The following is a 22,584-nucleotide window of genomic DNA, read 5'->3' as shown; positions in this document are numbered from 1 at the left end:
CCTTCCTAGTCTGTTTTCTACTTCTTTTTTTTTAAAATATTTATTATTTATTATGTATACAATATTTGTCTACATGTATGCCTGCAGGCCAGAAGAGGGCACCAGACCTCATTACAGATGGTTATGAGCCACCATGTGGTTGTTGGGAATGAACTCAGGACCTTTGGAAGAGCAGGCAGTGCTCTTAACTGCTGAGCCATCTCTCCAGCCCTGCTTTCCACTTTTCATGTTTTGATGGTGTCATTTTCACTGAACTTGGACCTTACTGACTTGGCTAGGCTGGCCACCCAGTGAGCTCTAGGGATCCTCTTGACTCTAGGATTAGTGCTAGGCATGCACACCACATCTCATTTTATAGGTGCTGGGCACTGGACCCTGAGTTTCCCCAACAGAGCCATGCCCCAGTGAGTTTTTCACAAGTTTGACTGTTTCTGCACTTAGCCATGGCTTATTTTAATTTGTGTATACCATGGGTGGAGCCCCAGTGCTTCTGACATGCACGATTGAGGTATACTTCTAGTTCCTTCTCTGTATTATTCTGTCTGAACTGGCAGCATTTAATATATGTCTTTCACCAGATTTGGAAAAATTTCAGATATTTGTTTTCATATTCTCTTGGGATTCCTACTGCACACAAGACATCGTGTGCTCTGTTTGGCTCTTATTGGCTTTTTTTCTCATACCATCTTTCTGTTGTGCAGACTAGATAATTTATTTCTGGATCTCTGCTGTGTGACTCATTACTCCTTGACCATTATTCTTCTAATGAGCCAGCCTAATGGATCTTTTATCTTGTACATTGGTACTGCTCATCCTGCAGTAAGGTGACTTCCTGATAAGCCCCTGTGAATAAAAATGCTATTAAGCAGAACATGTATGTAGTATGCCTGTTTAATGTCATTGTTTAACCTCATCTATCTTAAGTTTACCCAGAATATGGTTGGGTAGAATAATTTAATACAGACTATTTAATGACAAAATACAGTTCTTAAATACTGTATCAAAAATGGAAAGCACAGTTTATACCATGTACATCTATAATGGGTCTTCTTGTCCTGGTCTTTGTTGAGGCAGTTTGGAATTGTTTCTTATGTGTTGTGAATGTTCTCTTGTAGAGTCTCTGGATTTGGATATATTCCTCAGAAGGGTGTTTTGTTTCAGTTTCACAGATATTCATCTTATTTGGACTTGTGGGTGATGTTTAGATCGGAGCTCAGACTTCCAGTTTGCTGCACTAGTGGTTAGGAGTCAGAGAGCAGATGACTCCTTGGGTAAAAGCTCTCGTATTGCTGTCTTGATGACCTGGGTTCAGATGTGGTTGTCCTTAGACCTCCCCCTGTGCACACTCTTATAAACATATGTGCACACATACACAAAGATATAAACAGATGTATGTTAAACACAAAACGATCAGACATTGGCCAAATCTGTTCAGCACTCGTCTTTACCTGGCTTCCGTTCTGCTAGTTTTCCTGTCTCACTCTAGTTGCTCGTGACCCCGGCCTTTTCCTTTCCTTCCTCATAGCAGAAAGATGTGAGACTCATAAAAAATCTTTTTGGTTATATGGGCATGTTATCCCAGGCCTTTAATTCCAGCATACAGGGAACAGAGGCAGGCAGATTTCTGTGTGTTTGAAGCCAGCCAGTAATACATAGTAAGATCCTGTCTCAAAAAAAAAAAAAAAAAGAAAAGAAAAGAAAAAGAAAAGAAAAAAGGTCCTGCAGGACCCAAGCACCAGCCACTTTAATGACATGGCAAAGTCTCTCTAGTGCACAGGTGTGCATGTGTGCGCATACAACCCCCCCCACTCTCTTTCTCTCTCTCTCTCTGACCCCGTGTTCATCCACCAACTGTTTGACATCTTCCACTCTTCCTATTCAGAGCACTTCCTCCTACTCTTCAGACTCTGCATTTCCTGCAGCTGGCAGGTGTTGCAGTGGGGGATCATTCTATTAGATTCTTGCTTGACCAGAGCCAGCATGCCCTTTCCTGCTTTTGATCACTGTGCTTCTAGCACTTGCCTTTAATTCTGTCTCAGCTACACCATTTGTCATGTATAAATTGCCTCTTGTTTAATAGTACTTTATAAATATATTAAAATGTTAAAAAACTAACTCAAGCATACCACAAGCACATGTGCTCAACTATGTTCATAGCAGCTTTGGTTGTCATAGCCAGAACCTGGAAACAACCTAAATACCCCTCGACCGAAGAATGGATAAGGAAAATGTGGTACATTTACACAATGGAGTACTACACAGAAGAAAAAATAATGACAGCTTGAATTTTGCAGGAAAATGGATGGAACTAGAAAACATTATTTTGAATGAGGTAACCCAGACACAGAAAAACAATTATCACATGTACTCACTCATAGGTGGTTTTTAAACATAAAGCAAAGAAAGCCAGCCTACAAACCACAATCCCAGAGAACTCAGACAACAATGTAGACATTAAGAGACACATAGATCTAATCTACATGGGAAGTAGAAAAAGACAAGAACCTTGTTTCCAGGTTCTGGCTATGACAAACAAAGCTGCTATGAACATAGTTGACCACATGTCCTTGTGGCATGATTGAGCATCCTTTGGGTATATACCCAAAAGTGGTATTACTGGGTCTTGAGGAAGGTTGTTTCCTAATTTTCTGAGAAATCTCCACACTGACATCCAAAGGGCTGTACCAGCTTGCATTCCCAACAGCAATGCAGAAGTATTCCCTTTTTCTCACAACCTCTCCAGCATAAGTTGTCATCAGTGTTTTTGATCTTGGCCATTCTTACAGGTGTAAGATGGAATCTCAGAGTTGTTTTGATTTGCATTTCTCTGATGACTAAGGATGTTGAACATTTCCTTAAGTGTCTTTCACCCATTTTAGATTCCTCTGTTGAGAGTTCTCTGTTTAGGTCTGTACTCCATTTTTTTTATTGGATTATGTGATCTTTTGGTGTCCAATTTTTTCGAGTTCTTTGTATATTTTGGAGATCAGACCTCTGTCTGATATGGGGTTAGTGAAGATCTTTTCCCATTCTGTAGGCTGTCATTTTGTCTTGTTGACCGTGTCCTTTGCTTTACAGAAGCTTTTCAGTTTCTGGAGGTTCCATTTATTAATTGTTTCTCTCAGTATCTGTGCTGCTGGGATAATATTTAGGAAGTGGTTCCCTGTGCCAATGCGTACAAGTGTACTTTCCACTTTCTCTTCTATCAGGTTCAGTGTTTATGTTGAGGTCTTTGATCCATTTGGACTTGAGTTTTGTGCATGGTGATAGATATGGGTCTATTTTCATTCTTCTATATGTTGATATCCAGTTGTGCCAGCACCACTTGTTAAATATGCTTTCTTTTTTCATTTGATATTTTTTGCTTCTTTATCAAAAATCAGGTGTTCAAAGATGTGTGGATTGATATCCGGGTCTTCTATTTGATTCCATGTGTCCTTCTGTCTGTTCTTATGCCAATACCAGGCTGTTTTATTTTATTGGTGTCTTATTGCTCTAGCTAGGACCTCAAGAGCTATATTGAATAGATATAGAGAGAGTGGACAACCTTGTCTTGTTCCTGATTTCAGTGGAATCGCTGGCAGTTTCTCTCCATTTAGTTGGATGCTGGCTGTTGGTTTGCTGAGTATTGCCTTAATTATGTTTAGGTATGTTCCTTGTATCCCTGCTCTCTCCAAGACCTTTATCATGAAGGGATGTTGTATTTTGTCAAATGCTTTTTCTGCATCTAAAGAGATCAGCATGTGGTTTTTATTTTTCAGCTTGTTTATGTGGTGGATTATGTTGATAGATTTTTGTATGTGCCACAATCCCTGCATCTGTGGGATGAAGCCAACTTGATCATGGTGCATGATGGTTCTGATGTGTTCTTGGATTTGATTTGGTAGTATTTTATTTAGTATTTTTGCATCAGTGTTCATGAGTGAGATTGGTCTGCAATTCTCTTTCTTAGTATTGTCTTTCTGTGGTTTGGGTATCAGGGTAATTGTAGCCTCATAAAAAGAGTTTGGCAATGTTCCCTCTGTTTCTATCGTGTGGAATAATTTGAGGACTATTGGTATTAGTTCTTCTTTGAAAGTCTTGGAGAATTCTGAGCTGAAACCATCTGATCCTGGGCTTTTTTTGGTTGGGAGACTTTTTATGACTGTTTCTATTTCTTTAGCAGTTATTCGTCTGTTTAATTTGCTTATCTGGTCTTGATTTAATTTTGGTAAGTGTTATTTATACACAAAGTTGTCCATTTCCTTTAAATTTTCCAATTTTGTGGAGTACAGGTTTTCAAAATCTGAACTGATGATCCTCTGTATTTCTTCCGTGTATGTTGTTATGTCCCCCTTCTCATTTCTGATTTTGTTAATTTGGATATTCTCTCTCTGTTTTTTGGGTAGTTTGTATAAAGGTTTGTCTATTTTGTTGATTTTCTCAACGAACCAACTCTTTGTATCATTGATTCTTTGTATTGTTTTCTTTGTTTTTATTTTGTTGATTTCAGCTCTCAATTTGATTATTTCCTGCCATCTAGTTCTCTTAGGTGAGTTTGCTTCATTTTGCTCTAAAGTTTTCAAATGTTCTGTTAATTCACTAGTGTGGGATTTCTCCAGCTTCTTGTGCTGTAGGCGTTTAGTGCTATCAGCCTCTTAACACTGCTTTCATATATTTGGGTATGTTGTGTGGTCATTTTCATTGAATTTTAGAAAGTCTTTAATTTCCCCCTTTAATTCTTCCTTGACCCATTGATGATTCAGGTGAGCATTGTTTAATTTCCATGTGTTTGTGGGTTTTCTGGAATTAGTATTGCTGTTGACTTCTAGTTTTAGGCCATGGTGATCTGATAAGGTACATTAGGTTATTCCAATTTTTTTTGTATTTGTTGAGGTTTGTTTTGTTACTGAGTATGTGGTTAATTTTTGAGAAGGTTCTATGAGGTGCTGAGAAGAAGGTATATTCTTTTCTGTTTGGATGGAATATTCTGTAGATGTCTGTCAAGTCCATTTGAGTCATAACATCTGTTAGTCCTCTTATTTCTCTGTTAATTTTTTGTCTGATTGACCTGTCCAGTGGTGAGGAGTGTTGAAGTCTCCCACTACTAGTGTGTGGGGTTTAATATATGATTTAAGCTTTAAAAGTGTTTCTTTGACATATGAGGGTTTCCTTGTATTTGGGGCATAGATGTTCAGTATTGAAATTTCCTCCTGATTGATTTTTCCTGTGTCTAATATGAAATGACCTTCTTTGTCTCTTTTGACTGATTTTAGCTTGAAGTCTATTTAGTTAGATATTAGGATAGCTACACCCATTTGTTTCTTATGTCTGTTTGATTGGTATATATTTTCCCGACCTTTTACTCTTAGACAATGTCTGTCTTTGAAGTTGAGATGTGTTTCTTGTATACAGAAGAAGGATGGTTCTGGTTTTGTATTCAGTCTGTTAGTCTGTGCCTTTTTATAGGTGAGTTGAGTCCATTTACATTAAGGGATATTAATGACCAGTGGTTGCTATCTCCTGTTAATTTGGCTCTCGTCATTGGTGATGTTAATTTGTGCATTTTTTTTCTGCTTCAGTAATTGCTGTAATGAGATCATCAATTGTCTGTGTTTTTGTTGGTGTAGCCATCTTCCTTGGGTTGGAGTTTTCCTTGTAGTATTTTGTGTAGGGCTGGGTTTTTGGGTAGGTATTGGTGAAATCTAGATTTGTGATGGAATATCTTGTTTTGTCCTTCTGTGGTGATCGACAGTTCTGCTGGTTATAGTAGACTGGGCTGTCATCCACGGTCTCTTAATGTCTGCATAATGCTTGACCATGACCTTCTGGCTTTCATTGTCTCCACTGAGAAGTCAGGTGTAATTCTGATAGGTGTACCTTTATATGTTACTTGGCCTTTTTCCTTTGCAGCTCTTAATATTTTTTCTTTACTCTGTATGTTTAGTGTTGTGATTATTATGTGACGAGAGGACTTTTTTTGGATCCAGTCTATTGGGTGTTCTGTAAGCTTCTTGTATCTTCATAGGCACATCCTTTTTTTCGTCGGAAAAGTTTTCTTCTATGATTTTGTAAATAAATTTTCTGTGTCTTTGAATTGAACTTCTTCTCTTTCTTCTATACCTAATATTTTAAGATTTGACCTTTTCATGGTGTCCCATATTTCCTGGATAGTTTGGATTAAGCTTTTGTTAACTTTAATGTTTTCTTTAACTGATGAGTTTATTTCCTCTACTGTATCTTCAGCACTTGAGATACGTTCTTCCATTTCTTATATTTTGCTGGTCATGCTTGCATTTCTGGTTCCTGATCTTTTTCTCATGATTTCTGTTTCTATAATTCCTTCAGCTTCTGTTTTCTGTATTGTTTCTATCTCAGTATTCAAGTCCTATATAGTTTCTTTTATATGTTTGAGTCATTTTTCTTGGTTTTCTTTAAGTGATTTGCTGATATCTTCCAATTTTTTGTTTGTTTTTCCTCCATTTCTTTAAGGGAATTTCTCATTTCTTCTTTTTTAAAAAAATATTTATTTATTATGTATACAATATTCTGTCTGTGTGTATGCCTGCATGCCAGAAGAGGGCACCAGACCCCATTACAGATGGTTGTGAGCCACCATGTGGTTGCTGGGAATTGAACTCAGGATCTTTGGAAGAGCAGGCAATGCTCTTAACCTCTGAGTCATCTCTCCAGCCCCTCATTTCATCTTTAAGAACTCAAACATTCTCTTGAGGTTAATTTTTAGATCATTTTCTTCTGGTTCATTCATATTTTGTTGTTCAGGTCTTGCTTTTGTAGGGTCTTTAGGTTTTACTGGTATTGTGTTCTTTGTGGTGTAGCGTGTGATCTTACCTTTTCTACTCATCTTTTCCTCTATAGGTGTGGTTGGGGCTCTCTGAGATTCTCTTGAATAATCTTCTAGGTGCCAGTGAATCTAAAGCTCAGATGGTTGTTCCTCGTAGTATAGTCAGTGTCACAGTTCTAGTTACCCTGTTGGCTATTCCTGTTCCTGGAGATAGCTCAGTGCTCTTGTGCCTGCTCTGCTCCCTTGGAGTTTGCTGTCTTAGGTCTACTTTGACCTAGGCTGCTGGCTTTGATCTGTTTCTGTAAATCTTGGTCTGGATCTCCTCCTGCTGAAGTCCCTGGCTTGGAGTTGGACCTGTTCTGGTGGAGCTTGCAGACTCTGAGTCAGGTTGTTGGCTCAATCCTGGTCTGCCAGTGTCCCAGGACTGGGTTGGCTCCCAGGACTGGATTTACTCCTGGCTTTTGCTCCCAGTAGAGCTTGTTTTCTCGGGCCCTCTCTGTCCTAGGTCGAAAATTCAGCTTCTTATATAATTAATTAAAATTCCTAATGCAGCATTTTATAAGATGGTTGTCAGCTTCAGCAAACTAAATTTCTGTAAATACACAGGAGAGAGAATGCCACTTTTAAATGTGTCTATATATTTCTTATGTATTGGTTTCAGCTTAAAGCTGATTTCTGCAAGGCTTTAGGCAGCGGGAGAGCTTTATCTGTGGTCATTGGAGCATCCGTTCCTCTGGGAATTGTGGAGATTAAATGTTGTGATGTGTGTTGAGTGAAGAGGCAACAGACTTGGCAGGAGACATGAGATTATTATGTGAGAATCACCTCACTGTCCACAGGGAAACAGGGTAGACTCCTGGTGTGTTTGACCTCCCATCGGCTTTGACAAAGTGGCTGGAGCAAAAGAGCCCTTTCCCTGGCTCACCTGGAGAAGGCTTGTGTCCCCAGGTAGCCTGCTCCATGCTGATTCTAACAGGCAAGTGGATGCTGAAGGACTGGGTGGACAGCTGATTTATTTTGTGATTCACCCATCAGAAGCGTGGCTCTGAGCCAGATGTTGGCTTTTAGGTTAAAGGCCAGAGCTGCAGAACTGTAGGCACTTGAAGAGATGCTGGTATCATTGCCATGTGAGGCCTGTGGTGAGAGGCCTGTTATCTGTCTTCCCTTTCAAGTCACCCTGATTCCACTGTGCTCAGGGAGCTGTTGGAGACATTGCTCTGTGGACTGGGGCAGGGGACTGGGAGCAGAGGGAGTACCACTGGGCACATCCTCTCGCTGCCCTCGAGCCCTGCCATGGCCTCAGCTGCTGTGGGGATACTGACCTGAGTCCATGGTTCTCCTTGGGAATGCACATCCCACTCAGAGAGGATTATTTTGGGTGCTGTAGTGTAGACCTTCCAATCAAAGAGGGGATTTCAGGGAGACAGTGCTGGTCCATCACACGACACAACTCTGCAGACTGCGCTGCTGTGACGTAGAGTTGTGGTTTTGAGCTCATGGTTTGTTCACAATCCCTGCTACTTCTTTGGGAGGAAATGTTGCATAATATGAAAATTTCCTGATACTTTGAGGTGTTTTTCCTCTTTCACTATAGAAAAATACAATAAACCTTTAAGTAAACTTCTGTATGTCTTAAAGAAGTTGAGGTTTTTTTTTTTTTAAAGTATATTAAATCTTTCTTTGTGGGTCGTGACCATAGGGTGTGAATGAAGTACTTGTTAGTATGTGTCCATGTGCACATGGGTACTCACATATGTGGAAACTGGGTGTCAACAAAGATGTTTCTTCCACCTTTGTGCTTTTGAGACAGGATTCCCTTGTGAACCTGAAACTCAATGATTTGCCTAAATTGGCCAATGAGCCTCAGGGATATGCCTGTCTCTACCCTCTCCCAGGGCTATGGTTATAGGAACACACTGCCACCCATGCATTTTAGGTTCTTGTACTTATATGGCAGACACTTTACTGACTGTCTTAGTTAGACTCTTTTTTTATTATTGTTGTGAAGAGACACCATGACCACGGCAACTCTTACAAAAAAAAATTGAGGTGGCAGCTTATAGTTTCATTGATTCAGTCCATTATCATCATGACAAGGAGCATGGTGGTGTGCAGGCAGATGTGGTGCTGGCTACCTCTTGACCAGAAGGCAGCAAGAAGTCTACTGACTGTCACACGAGACCCCAAAGACCCTCCTACCGTGACACATGTCCTCCAGGAAGCCTGCACTTCCTAATAGTGCCACTCCCTTTGGAGGGAGTTTTCTTTTCATTCACCACATTGATAGAAGTGCTTCCTTATCCCTCTTTCTTATTTTAATATTTGGATGTCCAGATATTTCAAGTATGACATGAAACAAACAATTGTACTGAGGAGTTTGGTCAAATCTGATCCATTTTAAGATTTCAAAATATCGACCCTTGGCCGTGTGTAGCGTCTGCCTCTTATACTTCCTTTTCCTTTTCTTAAGGTTAAGGTTTCTGGTATGCCAGAGTCTCTTTTACTTCTTTTTCTCCCAGGCAGGATCTTGTCCTGAACTCACTGTGGCCTTAGGCTGTCACTCCTCTGTCTTGGCCTTCTGAACGTGGGGGTTACATGTTTGTGCCACCAAGCCTGGTCCATTGTCCAATTCTGGCATACCCCGGGACTATATGTTCATGTGTCCCAGCTGCCTTCTGCCTTCATGCATCCATTCATGCATCTACTTTGAACTCTGCCAGGTACAGCTGTACAAACCGTGACTGTCATGTGCTGGTGCAGCTCCTTCGGTATCAAGACTACTCCGACAGCATGGCCAGGCTCTTTTTTCCTCCTCCTCCTCCTCCTTCTTTTTTATTAAGAATTTTTAAATACAGTCTTTTTTTATTTCTTCATTCACACTCCATCCCCTCCTTCCTCCTGCTTCCTCCACCTTCCCTATCCCACCTCCCCATTTACTCCTCAGAAAGGGTAAGGCTTCCGTGGGGAGTCAGCAAAATCTCACTTCACTTTGAGGCAGGACCAAGGCCCTTCCCCCTATATCTAGGTTGAGCAAGGTATCCCTCCGAAGAGAATGTGCTCTTATCTCCCTACAAGTGTTAGAGGTGCGGTTAGTGGGCAAGAAGAGCACATGACGAAACTGCATGGACCACCACCCATTGTGACGGAGCCGTTCACCCATGACAGGTCTCCGTGTCCTCATTATCTCACTGCCACTTGTCCCATCCTTTTCCTCAAAGAAGGAGCACGTGGGTTTGGAACACAAGTAACCAGAGCAGCGCTCTGGGGAAGAGCATGTGCTGTGTGTGAGCCAGGCCCTGGGTTCTGTGCTCCATAGTACAAACCCAGAAACAAACAAACAAAATCTCTGACCCACCCATTTGCACCAGCAGGGTGCAATGCAGAGAACTGGGGGAGGGGGAGGTCTTTAAAAGTGAACGGTGAGTGAGGTAACATGGATCAATCCCCAAGAAATGGGTTTGCCCAAAAAGGGCAAAATCCCAGCACTTGGGAGGCAGAGGCAGGCGGATCTCTACGAGTTCTGGCCAGCCTGATCTACAGAGTGAGTTCCAGGCAGCCAGGACTACACAGAGAAATTCTGTCTTGAAAAACCAAAAACCAAAAAGTGTGTGTGGGGTGGGGGGTAGTTAAGCAAATGTCAGAGGTTGTGGAGTTTCTAGAATTTAAGTGCAGTGCATCACAAAGGGCCCTGCCATTTGGATAACCTGGTGTCTCGGTAGAGGGACCTGTAGGAAACCCTTGACTTCTGTGACCTTATTTCTCATTGTGTATTGGTATGGGAGGTGGAGTAAAAAAAAAAAAAAAAAAAAAAATTTAGAAATTGGTTCTCAGGTGCCTCCCACTTCCCTGGCCTGGAACTGTGCCATGCAGTCCAGGCCAGCTGACCCTCTGGGGTCTATCTGCCCATTTGCAGCACATCATGCTAGACTTTTTTTCTTTTTTTCTTTCTTTCTTTTTTTTTTTTTTTTTTTTTTTTTGGTAGTATCAGATCTGGGTATCTGAACTTAAGTTCTCATGCTTTTAAAGCAATCACGCTACTAAATGAGCTGTCTTCCCAACCCATTGCTTCTCATTGTTAAAGACATTCTCTCTCGCAGGTAAACTGTGGAACTTAAACACAGTATCTCTGAAGCATTGACATAGTGGCAACACCAGTGTGCTGTGGCCTTTGTCACTACTCTGTAATAGTGAGAATTTGCGGGTATTGCCTAATGGCTGCTTGTTTACTCTTTCTTACAATCTGTCTTGCTAGCTGTAAACACACCTGGAAAGTCAGTGTTCTGGTCATGCCTTTGCAGAGCTTTCCTGTTTACAAAGCCCCTCTGGGCTGGGGCTTCTTAGTCACCATCGGCCACCTTTCCCAAGTATTGTCTTTATCTGATCTAAGGATTTCTTTCTCTTCCTTGTAGCTGTTAATACCAGCAAATACGCTGAAAGTTACCGGATCCAGACCTATGCTGAGTATGTGGGAAAGAAGCGGGAAGACAAGCAGGTCAAGAGGAAGTGGACAGAAGACAGCTGGAAGGAGGTGGACAGGAAGCAGCCCATTGTTCCAGACCCCTGTTCCCATACCAACAGGTGAGCCCCTGGCTGTGCTGGGACTTGCGCTGTCCCTGCAGTGGCCCTCTTGGTGCCTCCTTAATGAATAAGGAGGAAAATACCTTTTATATAATGTTGTAAATAACTGATTACTGTTTAATTTTTTATTAGGTGCATCTTCATTTTGAGATAATCTTGGTTGCCCTTGAATTCACAGACCTCTTTGGTGCTAGATTTTTTTTTTTTGCACTGCCTTATGAGTATTCCAGTTTGTAACATTTGAGAGGTTATATAGACCCCAGATTTTTTCACTAACTCTCCAACAACACCATCAAGACAAATAGGAGGTATTCTATTCCAGTCTTATGAGTAAGGAAATGGAGGTTCAGGGCCTGTCCAGCAATGCGAGAGGCCAGGGTAGAGCTGCTCCCGCTGGTATCTGCCTCTCCCTTTTCTGAGGCACCAAAATCAGAGAACCATGACCTAGCAAGCCTAAGACCCTGAGTCCATTCCCCAACCCCAAAAATAAGTAGGCAGAGAGATTCATAGAAAAGGATTAGTTTACCTTACCCTTTTTGGTTTAGCTTTGGAGATGGAATTATGTAGTATTGTCCTTGCCTTTTCATTAAAAAAAGAAAAAAAAGATAAAGATAAACCTTGTTTCTGGGATTTGCTCTTATGTGTGTTGATTTTGGGAGGGGAGCTATTTGCTGTGAATATGTATGTGTCAGCATGTTTTTCTTCATCCCGAGTGAGTGAGTAGAAGGAAGATTATGGAATGGTGTATGACATTTATGTGATTGTTAAACTTTAAGCTTTGGAGAAACAGAAACAATCTCTGAAGTGGCTATGCCATTTTACAGCCCACCAGTAACTTGTGACTTCCAGTGCTTCACACATTTGCCAACATTTAATGCTGTCAGCTACTTTTAGCTACGCTAGATGAGCTAGCACCTTATGTTTCTAATTTCCTTCTCTCTCATGACTAATGAAGTGACCCATCTTTTGTGTTTGCAGTGCTAAGAATCTAGTCAGCTCTGTTTAGCTGCACGCTCTAGTCCTTGGCTACCTTTTTAATGTGCTTATTGGCCATTCAGGTATCCCTTTTAGAGGCTTATTGTCATACCCCTTGGAAACTGTGTTGGCTGTTTCTTTTCTGTTGATTCGAAGTATTCTGGATTAGAAATGTATGCTGAACACTTATTTTTGAGGATTGATTTGCTTATTCACTTTTTTGTAATGATCTCTTTTGGGGGTTTCTCTGTAGTGTGTGATGTTTTGCTCTTTTGACTTTTGGGGGGCCCAACCACCCAGCTACCAAATGAATCACACACGGAGGCTTATTCTTAGTTATGAATGCCCAGCTTTAGCTTGGCTTGTTTCTTTCCAGCTTTTATAACTTAAATTATTCTGAATACCTTTTGCCTCTGGGCTTTTTCCTTTTCCTACTTCTGTATATCACTCTTATTCTGTGGCTGGTTGGCCGGCCTCTGATGGCCTCCTTCCCTTGTTCTTTTGTTACTCCTCCTCTCTCCAGATTTCTCTTCCTATTGAGACTCTCTGTCTACCAGCCTCGCCTATCCTTTCTCCTGCCTTGCTATTGGCTGTTTGACTTTTTATTAGGACCATCAGGTGTTTTAGACAGGCAAAGAATCACAGCTTCACAGAGTTAAACAAATGCAGCATAAACAAAAATTACACATCTTTACATCATTAAACAAATGTTCCACAGCACAAACACAAAAGGAACACTTAAAATAATATGCAGTGTAGCCCTGGCTCTCCTGGAATTCACTCTGTAGGACCACGTGAACTTAGAGATCTGTCTGCCTCTGTCTCCTGAGTGCTGAGATTAAGTGTATGCCACCACCACCTGACTATTTAATGATACCTCTTAATGAGCAGATACTTTTTAATTTTGGTGATTGTGATAGTTTGAATGACAATGCTTCCCATAGGCTCTGCCATTTGAGTGCTTGGTCCTCAGTTGGTGATTTTGTCTGAGTATGACCTTGCTGGAGGAAGTGTGACACTTCTGGAGGCTTTGAGGTAGCAAAGAATTGTGCAATTCCCAGTTTGCTGTCTGCTTCTTGCTTGAGGTTTAAGATGTGAGCTCTTAGCTTGTTGCTCCAACCATCATGGCATCCTGTCGCCACACTTCCCCATGTGTGAGCACCCAGCAATGTGAGTAATCTACCTGCAATCTAGAGAGAGGCAAAAGGTACTCAACGCTCGGGAAAGGAAGAGGCTAGATACCAACAGGAGCAGCTGTGATCCTGATCTCACTGTATTGCTGGTCAGCTGAACCTCCCTCTAGGTCCATAAATAAATGCTTTTTCTGTCAGTGTCCTGGGTCTGGTGTTTTTTTTTATCACAACAGAAAAGACTGGTACTGTGATGGTTTGCTTATGGTTTTTGTTTTTCTTTTATAGTTAGATATTTTTTTTCCTTGAAAATGTTTGTTTACCCTAAGGTAGTCATGATTTTGTTCATGTTTTCTTTTGGAGGGTTTGTTGTTTTTGCTTTTCTACTTGGGTTGTGGTCCATTTCAAATAAATTTTGATTATGTCATGAAATGATGGGGTTCTTACATGCCTTCCAAATGAAGTTTTGCTCTCATCTGGTGATGCTGTAGGGAGAAGGTTGGCACTTTAGGAGTGGGGGCTGTTTGGAGTGTGTAAGTCATTGGGGAAATACCCTTCAAAGGGATTCTAGGAGCTGCTGTCCCTTCCTTCTGCTTCTGGGTCACTATGACGTGAGCAGCTTCACTGCATCAAGTGCTCCTGCTGTTGGTCCTGTCCCACCATGAGTCTAAGCGATGGGCCAGGCAGCCAGCGCTGAAACTCCTGAGACTGTCTTTTTTCTTTCTTTGAATTGTTCATTTCAGGGATTTTGTCACACTGAGAAACTGACTAATGTATGGAGGTTAGTTAAGGTTTAGTGTTTCCCATATGGTTTCCTGGTTGTTATTCTAGTATTCCGTGGTTCAGAGCACTTGCTGCCTGTGCAGAGAAACCAGGTTCAGGTCCCAGCACCCATATGGCGGCTCACAGACACCTCTAACTCCAGTTCCAGGGCTCTAATGCTATTTGCTGGCCTCAAAGGGCATTGTATGCACATACAGACAAGCAGACATAAACATGTATACATAAGTAACAATTAAAATAGAACCCCAGACAAAACAGAAAAGCCACTAAACTCTTCTTGACGCACCACCTTTGTGAAAAATATATCTCTTTTCTGCTCCATTTCTTTCTTTTCTTCTGAAGATCCCAAGCTGCCTCATTTCTGTGACTTCCTAACAAGGCTTAACTTCAGCTAACACCCAGGCTTTACTTTTGGTCTCTGTTACTTCCTTTAAACAAATTTATACTGATATTTTCAATTTTTACAGTGGCCATCTATATATTTTATTTTTTGGGTTTTATATTTTTAATACTTTAATAATGTAAGGCCCGGTGGTGGTGCCACACGCCTTTAATCCCAGCACTTGGGAGGTAGAGGCAAGTGGATCTCTGAGTTCGAGGCCAATATGGTCTAAAAGAGCTAGTTCCAGGGCAAGCTCCAAAACTACAGAGAAACCCTGTCTTGAAAAAACCAAAAAAAAAAAAGACATGGTGATGAATGACACACATACATAGCTTACATTTTCTTTTGCATTGTTGGAGGCTTTTCTTCTGAACTGTTAGAAGCAGGCTCTTTGACTTGAGCGGTATCCATGTATTGTTTTGTTAGGTGCCCCACATCCCTAGCAGGAATGCTGTACTGTCATCTGCATGCACATACGTGTCCATCCCCATCGTCTCACAGAGCAGAGCACATGTGTGTGGATATTTATGCTAATCTAGTGGTGAGAAACTACCTTTCAGCATTGCACTGCTGCTTTATGGACATGTTTAAGGAGTATGGGCATATGTGTGTTTCTTCCTTTACATTTAGTTTCTTCCATTTGTACTTTACATTCCTTTGTGATGTGTGTGATCAGTATTTTGTCCTGCTTTTTTATTTTTCTTTTTTGCTTTGCTCACAAGACTGCCATATATAAGATTTTTATATTCAGATTTATCAATCTTGACTGATCTGGGTGGCAACTCATACAAGGAAAGCATGTTCCATACCTAGGCTGCTGAAATTCCCCAGGTTTTCTTTTAGTACTTCTGTTCTTACATTTCTCAGTGTGAAGAAAGCCTTCCATTTGTCCTTCCCTACTCATCTTAACAGCAATGTAAGAAAGTCCATCTTTGCTGAAACAATTTGTGTCGGCTCGCACACAAAAAATAACAAACACAGATAAACCTGTGGTAGGTTGCGCATATAAATGATTCCAGCACTCAGTAGGGTGAGGCAGAGGAAGTAAGAGTGCAAGGCCGTCTTGGCTTACACATTAAGAGACTGTCTCAGAAAGCAAGGATATAATACCTTTGAGTATTTTTGTTGTTTTAAACGTTAGATAGTTTCAGAAAATTTAGGCCATTCAAAAACTCCTAAGTAAGTTACTAAATCATTAGGACCATCCCATGCTGCAAAGGGAGAAGGCATGGACATTTTCTCTGGTCTCTGAGTTCTGAGGGCTGGTGCTCCCTAGGACATAATGTTTAACAAAACTTAGCTGGATCTATTAAAGTCACACACCTTTAATCCCGGCACTCAGGAGGCAGAGGCAGGTGGATCACTGAGTTCAAGACCAGCCTGTTCTAAAGAGCAAGTTCCAAGATAGCCAGAGCTACACAGAGAAACCCTGTCCCAATAAAACAAAACAAAATCATAAAACACAATGCCCAGAAACAGACCCAAATATTCACAGACATCTGGTATCTGATAGAGGCAGCATCAACAGCATGAAGGTAAGGGCTGTCAGCTTTTTCTTTCTGTCAGAAGGAGCTCCAGCTATTAGGCCTTGTGGTAGGTGCCATTACCTGCTGATCCCTCTCCCTGCCACAATTAAAAACAAAAGCAAACTGTCCGTGTAGTAGAGGAGAAGCAAGAGGCCAGCCTTCAGAGGCCAGGGCTGGCATGAGCCTCACACAGGGGATGGGCTAGAGGGCTGCTGTGACCCTGCTCACATGGGGATGGTCTAGAGTGACTGTCAAGTGCCGAGGAGATGGGAGGAACATGGAGGAGGAACAGAGTTAGCTGCCACATTGTTGACCTGAGTATCTGCCAGTGTCACCTCTAGGAGTCTAATCCTATGAAGTTAGCTCTCAATTCTTCTCACCCAGCTCTCTCTACTTGAAGGTGTCCCTTAAATGGAATTCTTTGTTTTTGTTTTTTTTTAATACATCTTATCATTTAAAAAAATCTATTTATAAGATACATTTCAAGAAGACAAGACTTGTTGGTCACATGGTCTAGCTCATTAAGTCCATTTCAGGGAATATATTTTTTAAAGGAAAAATCAGACCTATAATCTAGTTTGATTCAATATATCAAATTCTGTGAAGTCTTAAACGTAGCACAAAAAATAAAAACCGAGAGTCAGATATTGGGGTTCAACCCAAAAACCAGAAAAGCAAAGCAGCCAAGCCATTAGAGAAGTCTTACCTCTACCAAGGCTGGGTGACTACAGACTAAGCCTCTCCTTCCATTTTGTATTCCTCTAGTGCTGGGATTAAAGGCTTGTGACTCCCCAGTACTGGGATTAAAGATATGAGCTGCCACTAACTGGATTTGTTTCTGCATTGGTCTTGTATTGTATAGCTGAGGGTGGCCTTGAACTCACAGAGATCCTTCTGCCTCTGTCTCCCAAATCCTGCATTTAAAGGTGTGTGCCACCACTGCCTGTCCTCTAGTGGCTTTAGCTTTGCCCTTTTGATCTTTAGGTAAGTTTTATTTATTAAAACATAAATAAAACATCACTATACTTAAAAAGAAACCCAGGTTTCAGTATAAGCTTAAGAGTTCACCTATTTTAGAAGAGAAGAGAATTACACGAAAGCGGGATGTGTTCTACGGCTACCGAGGTTTCGAGCCATGCAAGAGCAGCTGGAGCAGCAGTTGTTCCATTCTGCTTTGCTTCATCAGCAGGTTCTGAAAGAGCTTTGTTCTCTTTTGGTTCAGTGCCATCAAAATTCTGATTGTCTCGTAGAAGCTCTGCTCCTTATTCCTCTGGTGCTGTAGTTTTCTCGAGATGCAGCCGGGGTTTTCTATGAAGGGTTGCTAATGCTAAAACAGCCCAGCTTTGCGCTGTGTGCACAGCATCCTGTAGTGCCTGTGTCGAAGGACTCTTATCACTGAGGCGTTTTGTTGGCCCCTCTTCCTGCTCCTAGCTCCACTCACGCTGTTCACCTTGTATGTTGCAGCTTCTCAGCAACTGGTGTAATTGGAAAGAGAAATCTGAGTCCTGACCCACGGGAAGCTGGCTCAGAGGACAGAGAACTGGAGGAGATAACTGACTCTGAACTTGAACAGATGGATTCCTGTGCAGATCCCCTCCCAGAGGGAAGGAAAAAGGCCAAGAAGCTAAAGAGATTGAAGAAAGAGCTTTCCTTGGCAGGTCAGTATTAGTCTGACTGACTCTGACCAGGAGCTGCTTCAGGCTTCAGGAGGCTCTTATTTTGGGAGCAAAATGATAGCAGGTATTGAAGGCAAACTCCATGTGCATGGAGCTGTCGTCTCTTGGAGCATGAAAAGCAGCTCTTTGATTGCTGTGCTGGATTACTTGGCACAACAACTTAAGGGAGGAAGAGCTTATTCAGGCTCATGGCTTCTGAGGGGTTTCGGTTCAGCATGATGGCAGTGATGCTTCTGTGTGTGGGTAGAGCAGGAGGTGGTTGCACATCAAGCTGTGCTTGTTCAGGTGGTGGTGTACAGGAAGAGGAGGGGTTCCACCAGCCAGACCCCACCTCTTAAAGGCTCCACAGCCTTCGAAGTAGTACCACACGCTGGGGCAGAGTTCTCAAACCTGAGCCATTAAGAGACAAGCAATGATGCATTTTAAGAGGTTGTAGCCCTGGTGCTGCACACACAACCCGATGAGGCCTCTGATGAGAGGTGGTCAGGCTGCCTTCATGACTCCCATCTCTACCATATTTTCAAGGTGTTGCACGCATATCTCTGGTAGCCCCAGTGCTTAGGATGTGCATTTAGATTTGCACAGCAGCAACCCCTTGTGTTGAATGTCAGGAGCAAGCCTGATACTTCCCAGGGACACTCTGGCCTTCCGACTTTCTTCACAAACAGAATTCTGTAAGGAGCCAAGGAAATGGGAACTTAGCAAGTGTTCAGATCCTAGTGTTTGCCAGACTCCTTAGGGAACCTTTTTCTTTTCTTTCTTTTTTTTTGGGGGGGGTGGGTTTTTGTTTTTGTTTTTTTGTTTTTCTAGACAGAGTTTCTCTGTAGCTTTTGGAGCCTGTCCTGGAACTAGCTCTTGTAAACCAGGCTGGCCTCAAACTCACAGAGATCCGCCTGCCTCTGCCTCCCAAGTGCTGGGATTAAAGGTGTGCACCACTACCGCCCAGCGTGGGAGCCTTCTTACACTTGATTTTTATGTTTTCACAAAAGCCTTGAAATGGGGAAACAGCACCCTTTGAGTGATCCAGACTACAAGCTCTGAGAAGTTAGGGAAGTGTGAAACGTGGAACCGGGGGACCCAGGCCTGCCTGAGCCAGCTGTGCCTTCTTCACCTCACACAGCCTTAAGCAGCCAGTGCACATACACTCTAGAGCAAGGGCCTGGGTGACTTCTCATCCCTGCTCTGCAGGATAAGGAAGCAGGTGGCACTGCAGCATCTGTAGCACTGCTCCCCATGTGCTTTGTACATGTGGGACAGGCCTGAATGCTGGGCAGTTCTGTGCGTCATTGTCCACTTCATGGCTAGGAACATGGAGCGCCTAAGAGTTTGCCCAAGGTCCCAGACTCCTTAAGTTTGCCTGCCCTGTAAGGAAGCTGGCTGGTACTCTCAACCAGGGCCTGTTTATGTGTTCAGGATGGTGAGATACTGGCCTAGATACAGTTGATTTTCTTTGTGTTACTTGGGGACAGGATTGAGAATCAAGAGTGGGATCAGAGCAGTGCTGGGCAGCAGGCTTGACTGTGCTTTCCACCCTGTGCGTATCCTGATCTATAGTTTGCTGGATTTCATCAAAGTTAGCAAGTCACACAGAGTCTTGTCTGCATGACCCTTGTCTGCATGTGGTGCAGCTTCATTTTAACACAGACTAAAGTCCTGCTCGCCGTCCCTCACCCCTCCTCCACCCTCATCATCCTCCTGCTCGCCGTTCCTCACCCCTTCTCCACCCTCGTCACTCCTCTCTCTAGAATAGTCACCTTAAAAGACCGGACTGGGCACTGTGTGCTTGGAATCACAACATTTGGAAGACTGAGGCTGAGGGATTTCCATGACTTTAAGGCTAGCTTGCACACACACAGTACTGAACAATGTGAACCAAAACAAAAGTAGATTTTGTACTTCTTCCTCGGTACTGCAAAAGGAGACACTGCTGGGGAGATACCTTGATGTTGAGTTGGAGGACGTGGGGAAGTAGGCTTTTTTCTGAAGCCTCCTGAATAAAGCCTCTGACTGCAAGGCAGAACTTGCTGGACCCTCCAACCTCTGGTTTAAGCACTCAGTCCTGTATGTGTGCAAGCTAGGCCAAGGTAGTCAGAGGCTGAACCCGTTGAGTCAACCAGTCTTGTTGCTCACTTCTCTGAGTGAGACCTGTCATGAGCAAGTGCAAGCTCATGCATATGTTGAAGCCTCAGAGGCTCTGAAAGTGCCAAGAGTGGAGGTTCTGCCAGTGGTGGGGCTGTAGGGAATGCTGGGGACCATGTGGCCCAGGGTCTCCCTGAGAGCTTTAACACTCAGCTTTGTGGGCCACAGCCACTGTGCCACACAGAGCTGATACCTAACAGGTGGGCCAGCCCCAAGGCTTTCTGCTTTCCAAAGAGTGTGTAGCGGAAGCAGAACCACTGGGTGTGATGCTCCACAGAGGCCGCCCAGAATGGTGTCAGTGCCGCTGTTAGCTGCCAGATGCCTTCGTGTGTGATGAGAGCACTAAACAGCTGTTCGCTGGGTTCCTGTTGTGCCACAGGGCATCAGGATGTGTGTGCCCTCAGAACTTCTTTCAGTATCTTGTCAGGTTCTGTAACCACGCAGTAAGGCACAGAGGCGGAGACAGATTTGTGAAGTTCACTCTCGAGCAGTCCACGCCCAGAGTCTTGGCTCTGCCTGTGACAGGCTTGGATGCTTTCCGTTATGGACACTTTCTTCCTCAACTTAGTCCACACTCGAGCCACACTAGACGCTGTGACTCACACACCGATCCAGCAGTGTTGGCACTGCCACCCCTACCACCTGTCGCACAAATGGCTGAAGTGGAAGAGTTTCTGACCTTCAGGAAACCTGTCTGTAACTGGCCCAGAGGAGGACTCAGCCTGCATCACTGCCTCTGCAAAAACCACTACTGTTCTTGCTGTCCTGGGACCCATGGTCCTCACTGGCCTGCTGCTTGGCATTTCTCCTCCGGGTACCAGCTGCACTTCTCCTCATGGAAACTCAGGTTGTTGCAGCTTTAGTGAGGAGCTTAGTGCTTGCTCTAAACTCACCTCAGGCAGTTGGTTACTTTTCTATGTTTGTTCTTTCACCACTATCCTGGGGACATCAGTGGCTACCTAGTGGGCTTTTATGAAGTATGTAACTTAAGTGCCCAGCTTGGTTTCCAGCAGAGAATGCTGCTTGCACAGTGAGAGGTACATGAAGTGCTTGCACCCAAGCTCCCACCTCTGAGCAAACAGAGGCAGCCTAAGCAGGTCAGGAGGTTCACCACCTTCCTAAAGGTGCTTGTGCTTCCCCTTTATGTGTGGGTCTGTCCCCAAGTCTAGTACCTTCCTGTGCACCAGTCCTTCCCTGCTTGTCTGGAGTTATACACAGGGTGCTCTCAGTGCCAGCCAACAGTGCTCCCCTAGTGACTGTCCATGTCCTTAATCTGCTTCTCTTTTCCCTCAGGAACTGTCGCAGATAGCCCTGCCATGCTCTTCGAAGTCCCCGACACGTGGTAACAGAGACCAGGGTGTAGCACACTGAGCATGCTGCTGCTGAGAGAGCTATTTGGAAGCCATACTGTATTCACTTAATCAAATGAGGCATGGGAGGGCTTAGAACCAAGTTTATTTCCTAGGAGAGCTACGTTTTCCTTTTTTGGCTATCTCTATCTTCCCATTCCATCTAAACTGACCATTGGCACACGTCATGATTGAGGACTGTTGCAGGTGTGTGTGTTATTAACTAATTACTTCCTGCTCCTGGGAAACCTGTCTGGCCCCATGAGTGTTGGCAAGTCTGCCCAGGAAGGAAATCAGCTGTGAACCATGCCAGGAGAACCAGCCTCCAGGGTGTTAGGATTATATTCGTACTGAGCTTCACCCTGCCTGGAGATGTGCCTGGACCTCTCTCCATTCCAGCCTGTGGTGCCATCACAGGTCATGGTCACTGACTCCGACGAGTAAGTGGTTGTACCCTACTTCCCACCATCACTGCTTAGGAACAGCACGCAGGCTTGTCTTTTCCATGCCATCTTCTCGTGCTGACCCAGGGTCATCTCAGCAGATACCTGGGCTTTGAGGGCACGCTATTTCAGGTTACTTTCCCTCTGATACAAGTCTCTCGTGGGTGGTGTGTGAGTGAGAAGCTGACTTTTCTGTTCCTGTGCACAGTGCCAGATTAATGGTGAAGTGACTTCACCTGCTTGTCTTTACCATGCATTTTTGTGTATCTGGTTACATGGTGTGGGTGGGTGTGTGTGCCTGCGCCCTCGTGTGCGTGTGTGGGAGACAATGGCAGAATTGCAGCATGCATCCAGCCCTCATTGGACAGGTTCCACAGTGGCAGAGCACCATGCACTCCTGCGAGACACTCCACGGCCGACACTTGTGGACATGGAATGCTTTTGTATCATGAAAATAAAAATTTTAATTCAAAAAGATGGAATTAAAGAAAATTTCATAAAAACCTGCCTTTAACTTTTTCTTTGGAGTGGTTGATGCGTTTGCCCTCCGGCTATCCTTGCCTCAAGCTCTCATCATGGAGTCGCACAGCTCCATGTGTAGAAGATTGTTCCCCAGGGCCCTGTGGCCACAGACCTGGGAGGAAGGAATGCCAGCCTTTCTAAGGCTTCTGTTGGCTCTGCTAAGTCGTTAGACTTAAAGGTTAGAGACTAAGGACAGCCTTTGATTTTGGTTTGGTTTTGAGCAGAGAAAAGGGGTCTGGGCTTCTGCGCTCGTCCAGCACGCTGTCCCTGAGCTGCAGCCCAGCCTGACACTAATTT

At 43.4% G+C, this 22,584-nt stretch overlaps 1 protein-coding gene across 6 annotated transcripts in view; it reads left to right on the top strand.

Moving 5' to 3' along the window:
* The window catches only part of Parn (poly(A)-specific ribonuclease), a 94,257-nt gene extending 71,989 nt beyond the window's left edge, over nucleotides 1-22,268 (top strand). For all 6 annotated transcript variants that reach the window (XM_087910842.1, XM_087910844.1, XM_087910843.1 and 3 more), the window contains 3 exons: nucleotides 11,194-11,362; nucleotides 17,623-17,816; nucleotides 21,267-22,268. In XM_087910842.1, coding sequence (XP_087766968.1) covers nucleotides 11,194-11,362; nucleotides 17,623-17,816; nucleotides 21,267-21,319 — 416 coding nt within the window. In that variant the 3' untranslated portion in view covers nucleotides 21,320-22,268. The remainder of the gene's footprint in view (nucleotides 1-11,193; nucleotides 11,363-17,622; nucleotides 17,817-21,266) is intronic.
* The last annotated feature ends 316 nt before the right edge of the window (nucleotides 22,269-22,584 follow it).

Source organism: Myodes glareolus, chromosome 9 (genome assembly GCF_982192425.1).
Source record: "Myodes glareolus chromosome 9, mMyoGla1.1, whole genome shotgun sequence".
Classification (NCBI taxonomy): domain Eukaryota; kingdom Metazoa; phylum Chordata; class Mammalia; order Rodentia; family Cricetidae; genus Myodes; species Myodes glareolus.
The sequence above is the reverse complement of the archived record's forward strand: the minus strand, read 5'-3'. Positions and strand labels throughout refer to the sequence as shown.